The sequence below is a fragment of the Lathyrus oleraceus genome, chromosome 6 (assembly GCF_024323335.1).
Source record: "Lathyrus oleraceus cultivar Zhongwan6 chromosome 6, CAAS_Psat_ZW6_1.0, whole genome shotgun sequence".
Classification (NCBI taxonomy): Eukaryota; Viridiplantae; Streptophyta; class Magnoliopsida; order Fabales; family Fabaceae; genus Lathyrus; species Lathyrus oleraceus.
Window position 1 is genome coordinate 6969229 of NC_066584.1, and position 13199 is coordinate 6982427.

The 13199-nt window shown below is 34.6% G+C and overlaps 2 protein-coding genes across 2 annotated transcripts; one reads left to right on the forward strand and one right to left on the reverse strand.

Moving 5' to 3' along the window:
* On the reverse strand, positions 1 to 444 carry LOC127093620 (uncharacterized). The gene has a single exon (XM_051032562.1). The coding sequence runs from the start codon at positions 442 to 444 to the stop codon at positions 1 to 3; it is 444 nt and encodes a 147-aa protein (XP_050888519.1).
* Positions 445 to 9511: 9067 nt separating this feature from the next.
* Positions 9512 to 12655, forward strand: LOC127093621 (uncharacterized). Its single transcript, XM_051032563.1, has 5 exons — positions 9512 to 9657; positions 11083 to 11232; positions 11284 to 11746; positions 11912 to 12256; positions 12326 to 12655. Exons 1-5 carry the CDS (start codon positions 9512 to 9514, stop codon positions 12653 to 12655), a joined length of 1434 nt encoding a protein of 477 aa, XP_050888520.1.
* The last annotated feature ends 544 nt before the right edge of the window (positions 12656 to 13199 follow it).

The following is a 13199-nucleotide window of genomic DNA, read 5'->3' on the forward strand; positions in this document are numbered from 1 at the left end:
CTACCCCTTGTAGTAAGCCGATCGAGCCTTCCTATCATCCTCATAAATTCTACAGCTGTTCACCAACTCTGGAAACCTTATGATTTGTTGACATCGAATCACCTGCTTAATCTCAGGATGCAAACCATTCTTGAATTTGATACACTTCGAGAACTTAGTAGTCACCTCACTATAATGAGAGTAGAACTTAGCAAGTTCAACAAATCTGGAAACATACTCAATAACCGACAAGTTACCCTGCTTCATCTCCAAAAACTCAATCTCCTTCTTCCCACAAACATCATCAGGAAAGTACTTTCTCGGAAATTCCCCACGGAACACAGCCCAAGTTACAACTTCAGCTGCAACATCCAACACCTGACGAATGTTGATCCACCAGTCACAAGCTTCCTCAGCTAACATATGTGTACCGAACCGCACCTTCTGTGCTTCAGAGAAATACATCACTTTGAAAATCGTCTCAATCTCCTTGAGCCAAGTCCGCGCTCCATCAGGATCATACCTACCCTTGAAAGTAGGCAGATTGTTCCTCCATAACTTCCCCAAATGTCAGAACTCGTCGTTCCCACCAGCATTATGATGATACTGCACAACCCGAGCAACAACCTGCAAAGCAGTAACAATAACAACATCGTTTCTTCCAACCATTTTCTGTTTCACACCACCATCAACAACAATGGTTAAAGAGACAACATTGACAATATTCAAATATCACACCACACCGACTCGATAACTTGGCCAGACATACCAACTTTCTCTGATACCACTATGTAACCCCCTGAATTTTCCCCACGTAAATTTAAAACATTTATCAGAGTAAAACAAATCAACATGCAATTTAGGATGCCACACTACAACATACAATCAACCTGCTCAATCGAAAAGACATGTAACACTTTACAGTTATAAACATAGTAGTAATAACCACATATCTGAATGTTAACTTTTATTAAATCGCAGCGGAACAACAATAACAAACAGTTAACTCAACATATCCAACATCAACATAACATGTCATATAAGGAATGTTAAAACATAAAGAAATACACAACATTCCAATTCCCCAATGTTACACATCAGAGCAGACGCCGACACAAAAATAAAATGGAAGACTTCATCTTCTATTCACAAATGATCTCCTACTGCGGATTATTTGCACGTTACCTAAGTGGAGGCAACATTCAAACAGAAGGGGTGAGATATCATAATTATATAAAGGAAAACATGATAATAAGTAAGCATTAGATTATCACATGCATATCACCCATTCCACAACACAATTCCACATAATCCATACAAGACTATTCACACATAATAGCAACATAGCAACCATCAAACATAATAACAACAAAATCAACCATCCAACACAATAACATATGCAACCAATGTACAATGCAATGAGACTCAATAACTCGACTCAATGCATGTGGTACCAATACGTGAACACTCAGGTTTACCACTTCGATCCTCACCTCCTAAGATCAAAGTCATAAATTTGTTAGCATCACCTTCGATAATGTCTCACTGATTCCATCACCTCCGAAATCAGCTACCGGCCCAATCCACATAATGTGATTTGATGCTCACCAACATATGACCATTTATCTAACAACATGAATGCATGTCACATATTATACATGCATAACAACATCATGCATAATGACCCATCCCATAGTCAATGTACACCACCATTACTGATCACCATGTATCAAACACATGTTATACAACTCAACAACATGAACATATAAAATAACAAGCAATAACAATGCATTTAAGATTATATCACACCATCACATACACATTTCAATGCATATCAACACTATCACACAAAAGATATTCACTTTCAGGTACTTAAACCAATTTTAAATGACAATACACGTTTTCAGCTTTCCGACACTTTGAATATCACTCGAATCGGACACTCGGAATAAAAGTTATGAACTTATAAATTTTTAAGAAATTGCTTCTAGTGTAACCGGTTACCCCAAAACCAGTAACCGGTTACACTACATCGAGTAATGCAACCCATAGTGTCACATACACACGGTAACTGGTTACCCAAAAACTAATAATCAGTTGCACCCCCTTTTCCAGCCCCTACGTAGGTAAACGATGTTTGTATAGGTGGCACTCTTGACCATAAAACCAATAACCGGTTACACCCCTCAAATTTTGCCCAAAAAGGTTGTTTTTAAGCAGTGTAACCCGTTACTCCATTTCTGGTAACTGATACACTCTCGCATAAGCACTTTTCTGCAACTTTTTCAAACCGAAAATTACTTGAAACCCATCCCAAAACCCCATTTTTATTACATAACATTTGTACTATATTTTAACATGAAAAAATAGTTTTCCAACGCTCAAAAACTAACTTATTTACACAGAAAATAATCATAACTCAATTCCGACTCTGACTCGAATCAACATCAACCATACAACATTGACAACAAGTAATCCAATCAATTTTATGATTCTAACAAAAACAATTCATCATTCCAACATCAGTCATAACATCATCATTCCCATAATTTAACAATTGACAAATATTATAATGATCATGAACATAAAGAAGAAAACACAAAACCTACATGGAATAATCTACCCACCATCATCATTTTAACCCTTAGACAATCAGAACCCCACCCTTACCTTAGAGTTTCTAACAATAGATTCTTTAAACTTCAACATGGTGAATCTCCCCTGGAGCCCTAGCCTCTTCTTCTCCCTTTCTCCATTTCTTCTCTTTTCTCCCAAATGATACGTACTCTGAGTTTTTATCCCAATTCCCCTTTTCTATTTTTATTTTTAATTCTTATTATTTTATTAACTTATTATATTATCATTAATTTCTTAATAATAATAATAATATTACTAATAATATTAATAAATAATAATAATAATCCACTCAATTAACTAATTAAATCAAATAATAACTAAAATAGTTAATTAGTTTTACTCACCACACCACCCCTCTACACTTTGACTCACACACTCCCTAACACCTTAATTTCTAAGGCAACTACCCCACACCAAGGATACACAACACATCAAAACACCAATCAGCACAACTTTACCACAACTACCACATAATTAAATTATGAAAAATAATTTAAATAAAATCGAGGTGTTACACCTGGGAATGGTCTGAGTGTAGCCGAACTGCCACATGACGTGCTCAGGCAGATGAGGAGCAGTGAGACGCGATCAAAGGGCCAACCATCCAGAGTATAACACTATTTCATCAAAAGACCGTGTCTCACGGTGATCAACATAGCTGTTGAAGTTCATGTCCTCAACAACCAAACGGTCAAGATAGACTCTATAAGGCTCAGTTCCATGGTTCCCTCCGAGCAGGGAAAAGCAGTAGCACGCGATATATCCTTAGTGTAAGTCTCAACACTCGGCCAACCAGAGATGCACGAGAAGTGTTAGAGGATCCAAGCCTGAAATGAAAAGTTTTGATCACACGAATTATCAGTAATGGATTTGCAAAGATGAAATGAAAATGACAAAGAAACATTAAAAAATATAATTATTACCGTCAATAGTGTGACGTTAACCGTGACCTGCTTCATCTTTCACATACAACCCTCTCTCAACTTCGAGTACAGGTAGACCAAACAAGCCGCCCCCCAATTGTACTCATGGATCCGCTCGAAATCCACAAAGTAACGTAGGTAAACGATGTCTGTATAGGTGGCACTCTTGACCATAAAAATCATAGTGCCAACCAAATAAAGCAGGTATTCTCTCAATCCGTGCGATTTTTGGAGTGCCACCTACTCATCATCACCATCAGCCTGCTGTGCACTTAGGATAACATCCTCATATACCTTCTTCAGGTATACAAATCTAGCATGGGCACCTTTGGTCTTCCAAATCCTCCATCAATTTCAGCCAACAAATAACTAATATACTATGACTAAACTATCTTAAATGTGATTTATACTCATTTCTAACCCTAATAATTAATTTCTACTCATTTACACCAAAACTTAAACATTTGTCAAAAACTCAAAAAACTTACAAGAAATTGATGTTTTTGATGAAGATGGATGATGTTACAGATGAAGATTGATGTTCCCTTGAGTTCCATTGATCCTCGTTGAATGAAATTTGACTTGGTGTAGAGAAGAAATTTGAGAGAGGTTGAAGTTGAGTGGAGTTTGAGTACAATGTGAAATAAGGAAGGAAAAGAGTCTGGAGCGACTTAACCTCCAAAATGTTCCGGAGATATATCTCTGGAATATTTTAATGTTAACTGAACTTTTGGTGCGTCCGGAGATACATCTCCAGAAACTAGGAAAGAAGAAGATGGAGTGACGTAAGGAGAAGCACGAGCCCAAGAAGCAGATGACCCTGCCTAACCAGAGGGACCATGATCCTATAAAACCTACTGACTCTTCACCCGCCAAACAGATGCGTGCTGAGCAACCCTGCCATACCTCAGTCTATCATGTTTATAGCCATTATACCTGTAAGTTAAAGTAAGGTAGACAATTAGTGCAAAAAAACAACACAAAAGCAAGAATACTGTAGGAAACTGAAATGTTAAAAAATTTCGGAGATGCATCTCCGGAATTTTCTGTAAAAAATTAAACATTGAATTTTTTTAGAGATGCATCTTCGAAATTTTCTGCATCTCAGAAGTCGCGTAAATGGTGTAATGTACCTCACACAAGCTCAAAAAAATTGTTTTGATCATCAATTTCAGCCAACAAATAACTAATACACTGGCTAAACTATGTTAAATATGATTTCTACTTATTTCTAACCCTAATCATTGATTTCTACTCATTTACACCAAAACTCAAGCATTTATCGAAAACTCGAAAAACTTATGGGAAATTGATGTTTTTGATGAAGATGAATGATGTTACAAATGAAGATTGATCTTCCCTTGAGTTCCCTTGATCATTGTTGAATGAAATTTGACTTGGTGTAGAGAAGAAATTTGAGAGAGGTTGAAGTTGAGTTGAGTTTGAGTAAAATGTGAAATGAGGAAGGAGAAGTGTAACACCCCAATTAAAATAAGATAATTATTTAATTTAAATTAATATTTTTTTTTTTATTAATTTAATTGAATAATTGGAATTTTGGATTATTATTACTATTATTTGGAATAATAATTATTGGGATAATTATTTATTGGAAAATATATATAAGTTGGAATTAAGGAAAAAGTCCCATTTGGAGTAAAAAGGTTTTTACGTGAAAAACAGAGAAGCGATCGTGAAAGAGGAAAAGGGCAAAGGTAGAGCAAGAGGAAGAAGGTTGGAGAAGAGAAGAGCTTGAAGCTTGAGATTTGCCGGATTAACTCAGGTAAGGGGGGTTTATCATCGGTTAAAGGGTATTATATGATAATATGTACTGGGTAGTGATAACCATTGTTTTATCTCTGACTAGATTGATGTATGATGAATTTGTGAAATAGTGGATGAATGAAATTGGATGATAATTGAAAGGAATTCGAAGAAATTTAACATCTATGCACATAACAGCCAGTGGATGAATGAAATTGGACGATAATTGAAAAGGAATTCGTAGAAATTTAACATCTATGCACATAACAGCCAAATGACGTTCGCCATTATGCCTTCGGCGTTCGCCATTTGGGTTTTTTTTCCAGAATAAGAGCGTTTAACGCTAATGGCGTTCGCCATTAGCCTAATGGCGTTCGCCATATCAGTTTGACAGACAGTTTTTCCAGAATGAGAGCGTTTAACGCTAATGGCGTTCGCCATTAGCCTAATGGCGTTCGCCATATCAGTTTGAAGGACAGATTTCGCGTTTTAAACTCCCCGATGTGATATCGTTGTAATGTTGTTGTTGTTTTGTTGGGTCTTGAGTAGTATAGGTATTAGTAGAGTGTGCTAATACTGTGTTTGATTATGTGGCATGATATGATATGCTGTTGTGATAAAATGTGTTAATGATGTGTGATGCTATGAATGATGCTGTGAATGTATCAGTTATGTATGCATTGTGAATAGACTGCTTTGTGGCTTAGAGTGTGAGCATGTGTCTATTCTTGAATTGTTGTTGATGTTGCATTTGCTAGGTGTTTAGCTTGCACATTGTGGCCCATTTGGGGTGGTAGCTAATTCCCATGGTGAGGAATTAGTGAGTTAGTCATTGTTGGACTGTTGTTGATTGTTTGCATGCTAGGTGATTAGCGTGCATTTCATGGCCCATTTGGGGTGGTAGCTAATTCCCATGGTGAGGAATTAGTGAGTGAGTCACTAAGTCTCAAATGAGTGGGACTAGTGGGCTTGGTAGCCGTGCCTGGATTTGGACGGTGAGGTTGAACTATATGTTCACAAATAGTCGGTACCGCATGCATAGAGTCTCATTGCATAATGAATGTATGGCATATAATATGAATGGATGTATTCCAGTATTATATGTGTGTTGTGCGTTGTGTTGTTGATGTTGAGTATGGTTGAGGTTATACATACGTTATATGTTACTGTTGAATATGATGTTTGAATGGATACTGCCGTTGCTGAGCGTGTAGTCTGGTTAGGGTGAATTAATGTGTTAATTACTTAACATTACATGCTGTTGTATAATACTTATTATATTGATTGAGGAACTCACCCTTACAACTATTTTTCAGGTAACGAGCAGTGAGTTGAATAGAAGCTAGTGCTATGGAGTCTAGTGTAGTCTCCTTAGTGGGTCATGCTCTGGTAGATGTAACATCGGGATGGGATGTTTGACTATGTTTTATTTTAGTTGTTGATTCACTTTACATGTAATGTGGTACATGTTTTGAATGTCGATATTTTGTATCCGCTGCGAATTATGCAAATAAATCTTAATTTGATTAAATAAATGAGCATGACAGGATAGAATTGATGAATGCAGTGAAATGATTGTGTGACACCCTTCGGGGCATAATTACTCTGATTAATATGTTGTTATTTTAATTGAAATATTTTGGGGTATTTAGAAGGGTGTTACAAGAAGAGTCTGGCGCCACTTAACCTCCAAAATGTTATGGAGATGCATCTCCAGAATATCTTACGTTAACTGATCTTTTGGTGCATCCGGAGATGTATCTCCGGAAACTGAGGACATTTTTGGAATTTTGCGTGGTGCATTAAGAAACCCTCATTTTTTATATCAGGAAGCCTTATTTCAGACGTGATTCATTAACAATTCATTTTTTAAATAATTTCACCCACTATTTTGTCAATAATTACCATTTTTAAGTTTCTAGCTGAAATTTAGAATGAACAACATAAGTCATAAACTAAAATATGTATAATTTTTTATGGTAATTACGTCAAAAATATATTTAAAAAATGTTAAATGTTTTTGAAGGAGAATTTTGCGAGTTATTGTAGTTTTTCCCAACTCGAGATATTAGTACCTACGAGACAATATTCAATAAAGTGGTCTTTAATAATACTTTTATTATGTTTGTTTTTAAAAACAACTATCAACGGGCCCAATATAATAATGCTTAAAAATTATAGTAGCACTTTTAAGTGCTATTAAAAATGCCGTCTTTAATAACACCTTTTAAAAAATCGATATTAAATCCAAGTGTCATGTGTTTTTATGGAACAAGTTAACAATGTTATTTTAGAAAATCATAGAAAATTATATTAGTTTACCCGATTAACTAGAATTTAATCTACTCCTTTTACTCTTGAGAGATTTTTACTATAATCATACATTGGTTACAGATAACCATGATAATAACCACAATTAATCCCTAATGATTGACTTGTTGGTGAAAGCTTGAGACTTGAGAGTGTGCTCCTCTCAATCTTTCATGTTCGAATCCTGTTAAGTACTAACAATTCATGTGTCGGGGGCAGTCCATACAAAGCTTTTATCTGAATTTAAAAAAGCCCTCTGCAAGTGGATAATGAGATTGGTCTCCCTCGAATTCGTCCTTCCTAGGGCCAAATTCCAAGTTTAAAAAACAGTATTAGATACTTCATTGCCTTAAACCTTTAAGAACTTCCTTGCCTCACTCTAAAAGATTTGGGAAAATCACCAAAGCATTTTCCTAAGAACAACTCATATAGAGTGGTAAACTCAATAAATCTTGACTACAAGTGTTTAAATTTCCTAATAAAGAATATTGAATAAAGAACACTTGTGTCTAGATGTTTATTCTTTGCTAATATGATAATGATTTGCAAACCTTACAAAATATTTAGAATATTGTTTGTAGTGATTCAAAAATAGTACACTTGTTTGTTATAGAAGAGCAACTCCAACATTTGAATTCAATTCCTTTATCTAGACCTTATAGATTTGATTTACCAATCACTGTCATTGTCAATCATTTATCTATTGAGAATATTGTTGGTGCACAAGAATGAAAAAGAAGATGATGGAAGAGAGAGAAAATTTGTAACTAACTTTTACTCTCAAATGAAAAAACACTTATACTAAAAATTATTTTACAAAATTAACATGAGTTAAGTATTTATATAATTATAACCACTAAATGAAACTAAAATTAAAATCTGAATGCAACTTGAGTGTGAATTTGGATTACACTTTAACACCATCCCTTAATCCACATTCAAGACTAAAATTAACAATACAATTTCACCCCTCAAATGGATAAAGTATTCAGTCTTGATTGCTTTGGTCAAAACATATGCAAGTTTCTTATGAGTGCTACAGTGAAAAACTTCAAGCACTCAATTATGAACCTGATTGTGCAGAAAATGGAACTTCGTGTTAATGTGCTTGCGCCTTCCATGCAACACTGGATTCTTGGCTAGACTTGTAGCTGATTTGTTGTCAATCATCAAAATTGATCTTTAGATCCTACAATAAGTTCATAATTTTAACATCTTAATACACATACAAAGTATCTACAATGTACTCAGCTTCATATGTTAACAATGCAACCACTGGTTGCTTCTTAGACCACCAAGAAATGAGACATCCCAAATACTTGAAGAAATATCCAAAAGTACTTCTTTTGTCAACCATGTCTCCCACAAATCAAAGTTTGAATAACATATCAGATCTGAATCAAATTTAAAACCAGAAGGGAACAAAACTCCATACCTCAGAGTCCCCTTAATATACCTCAGTATCTTAACAGTAGCTTGGTAATGTGACCACTTTGGTTTCTTCATAAACCTACTCACCATTCCAACTGCATAGAAGATGTTAGGTCTAGTGTTACATATATATCTCAATGAGCCTGCCAAATTTTTAAAAGTTGTACCATCTACATCATCATCCTCAACATCCGAATCCAACTTGTGATTTGTTTCAGCAGGTGTGATTGAAGAATTGTAATTTATTAGCTCGAATCTCTTTAGAATCTTAAGTTCATACTATTAGAACATGATTTGTTCATATCCCTTGGGTTTTGATGATAACAAAGTACTTAAAGAACATATGGGTATACTAACATATGTTCAAGTGTGTAGGATCAAAAGCTTAGTATTTAAATCTGAACTGACCCTGTTAAAAACATATGTGGAGAAGCAAAGTATATTAGATTCTGGAAGATCAGAATCTGATGACTTTGAAGAATCAGAATTTGAACGAGGTGGTTCTACCTCTGAAGATTCAGACTCTGATCATAGAGTTTCAGCCTCTAGTGACAACTCAGACCGTGAAGGATAAAGGTGCCTCTGATTCGTATGCTGTACAAAAAGCAGACCAGTATTGTCAAAACGCATGATTTCTGGATAAAGCAAACTAGGATTTTGATTTGCAAGGCTCAAGGAATGGTTATGTGACCTCTAAAGTTTGTTCTATCTTTTGGTAGACACGTAGTACTTAGAAAGGTGCTGTGAACAATACCTTTATTCAGGGGACAATGCTTCTTACAAGATACATTCTCCAACATCTCTCTCGGCATGTTTCTTCACTAAGTTAACTCTTATGCTCAACCATCCAACGAATCTTTTATCTGCCTCTATAAAAGGAAGCTAAATATTTTAAGGAAGGTTACACCAGTACAATACAACAACTTGAGCATAACTTTGAGCTATTATTTTATAACTGTTATTGCATAAGATCTTAAGATTTCTTATCTTTGTGTATCTTAGAAATCTGAAGAGTCAAGAACATTTGTGGTTGTTGTACAACTACTATACTTCTATTTATGTATCAAAGTACTCCATCCGTCCCAAAATATAAGATAAAAAAAATCAAAAACACACTTATTAAGAAATGTAAAAACATAATAAATTGACTAAGATTTTGTTGAAATAAATTGCTTTGGAAGGTGTAAAAATAATTCTAATTGGTTGTTGGTTATAGAAAAGATGAGAGAGAAAGCAAATTAAATTCAATTTGCATTTAATTTTACCTTGAAAAAGTTTAAAGTTGATTTTTTTCTCTTATAGTTTGGGACAAGAAAAATTCACTGTTTTATCTTATATTTTGGGTCAGAGGGAGTATAGTTGTTATCTATTCTACTAAACTATTTGTTTAAAGTATATGGAGTCTCTTGGAAAGTTGCTTGAGCAGTGAAAGTCTTATACTTGTGTGTATAAGCAAAGGAAGTCTCTTGCTTGTATGCTTGAGTAGTAAAGTCTCTTTCAGGTGTGATTGATAAAAGGAAGTCTATTTCTTGTGTGCTTGAGCAGTGAAGTCCCTTTAGGTGTGATTGAGCAAATGAAGTCTCTTGTAGGTGTACTTGAGCAGAACTCTCTCTCAGGTGTGATTGAGCAAAGTCTCTAGCCAGTGTGCTTGAGAAAATTGTAATCAGTCTGATTATAGTGAAATCTCTTGTTGAACAAAGGGACTGGACTACTCTCAGTTGAGAAGAGGAACCAATATAAATCTTTGTGTGTTTCTTTACTTATTATTTCTGATAACATAATATTTTTGCTGCCTTTAATCAACCATGACATCAAACTCTGAACCTTGTTCAGATTCTGAAGTTGTTCTTATCAGAAGAGAACTTATTTTTGACATAAATAATTTAACCCCCCATTCTTGTGTATTTTTCTCACCTTAAGTTGGCATCAGAGCACAGTCAGTACTATAACACTTAATAGTTGTACAAAAAGATCTTGAGAAAAAAAGCTTCCATCATGCCTGATAGTTCTGAAGTAACTAATCCTGTTCTCCTCATAGGAATAATAACAATAGTGAAAGTACATATGGTCAAAACAATTATATTGCTAGACCACCAACATTTAGTGGAGATTATACTAAATTTGAATGGTGGAAGAGTAATATGTACACTCATATTATTGTTCTGGATGATGAGTTATATGATATCTTGTAAGATGGCATTAATATTCATGTCAATGGTGTTGGTATGGTTTCTGACAGAAAGTCTCTCACTCATGCTCAAAAAAATATATACAGAAAACATCATAGAGTGAGACGAATTCTTGTTGATGCCTTGCCTCATTCTGAGTACATAAAGATTATTGATAAGTATATTGCTAAAAATATCTTTAATTCTTTATGTGCTACCTATGAAGGTAATCAACAAGTTCAAGAAGCTAAAGCAAATATTATGGTTCAACAATATGAGCTATTCAGAATAAAATGTGATGAGAACATTGAAACTATGTTCTCAAGATTTCAAGCTCTTGTGTTTGGACTTCAGGTCTTGAATAAAAGCTACACAACTTCGGGTCATGTCAAAAAGATTCTTAGGAGTCTTCATGCCAAATACAAACCCAAAGTTACCGCTATTCAAAAGGCTAAAGATTTAAACACATTAAGTCTTGAAAGTATTGTTAGCGATCTCCAAATCCATGAGATGGAGCTAAATAGAGATGGGCTTGTAAAGTAGTTTTAAAAACTGGCTTTAAATTCTATTGGGAGATCTGAGAAATATTCTTAGACTAATGAGTATAAAGAAGGCACTCATGATGAAGCTTCTAATGAGGAATCTGATAATGATGAAATGTCTTTCATCATTAAAATATTTTAACACTTGTTCAAAAAGAAGAACATATTCTCTAATAGAAGCGATGGCTTCAGAGGGTCTAGCTCTAGAAATGACAAAGATGACCAGAAGGGCTGGCTCAAATATGCAGATAAAGATGGTCAAAATCCTGATCATTACATAACTGATTGTCCAGATCTGCAGAAGGACAAAAGCAAAAAGGAAAGCTTTCAAAGGAATAACTTTAAAAGTAAGTTCAAGAAAAGTGTCATGACAACATGGGAAGAACTTGACAATGAAGAAGAAGCTAATAAAGAAGAATCTAATCTTGCTTTGATGGCATCAACATTTTCAGATTTAGAATCCGAAGCTGGTTCTGACTCAGATTCAGAAGATACAAAAGATGTATTTTTCTAAACTCTCTAAATCTTATTAATTACTTTGTGTCAAGATCTTATTGAAAGATGTAAGCAGAAAGCCATACATATGAAAATTTTAAAGAAGCAATATGGTCTTGCAAGAGATGAACTAAACTTCTCTAAAGACAAAATTGAAAAAATTGAAAGATATCAAATTGCTTTAATAAAATATATGTCTGACAAACCTATTGATAAGTATGAATATGCTCTTCAAGAGTTTGTCATATTTGTCTACAACAGAACCAAACTTGCTTCCATGATCTATGAAGTGAGCAAGAGAAAAGGAGAAGGTCTTGGTTATCATCAAAAACCTTATAATCCAAGGAATAATATCTTGATAAAACCATCAAATCCTTCTTCTTCAAGCACTGCTCAAAGGGGCTGAATGCTTACTTTATGCCTATTGCTGAAAATAGTAAAGTTCTGAACCAATCAGAATTTGTGATGAATGACTAATAATTTTTGAAGAAATTAGAATCTCAGACTCAAGTACCAAAAGTTATAAGAAAACTTGAACCTAAGATTCTCAAGTTAGAGATTCTGAACAATTCAAAACTCAAGGTTGTTGAATCAAAGGTTCAAAGAGGATAAAAAGTCAAGGTCAAGACTTATCCTAGACAAAATGTTTATAAACAAAAAATATGGAATGAGTCTAAAACTTACTATAAGTCTAAGGCTCAAAGCAACAAGAAGCCTTGCAAAACTAATCCTAGAGGACCCATAAGAGTATGGGTGCCAAAAAATGAGATTGTATTTGCAGCATATACGCTAAAGAGAAAGGCCAAGCAACAACTCTTGTTTAAGGACAATGGTTGCTTAAAACTTACAATAAGAAGAAAGCCTACATTCCAAACATTAACTCTGAAGGAGGAAGGAAATTTGGAATCTTGAATAAACTAGTAAGACAAGAATATTAGTACTGGGAATTC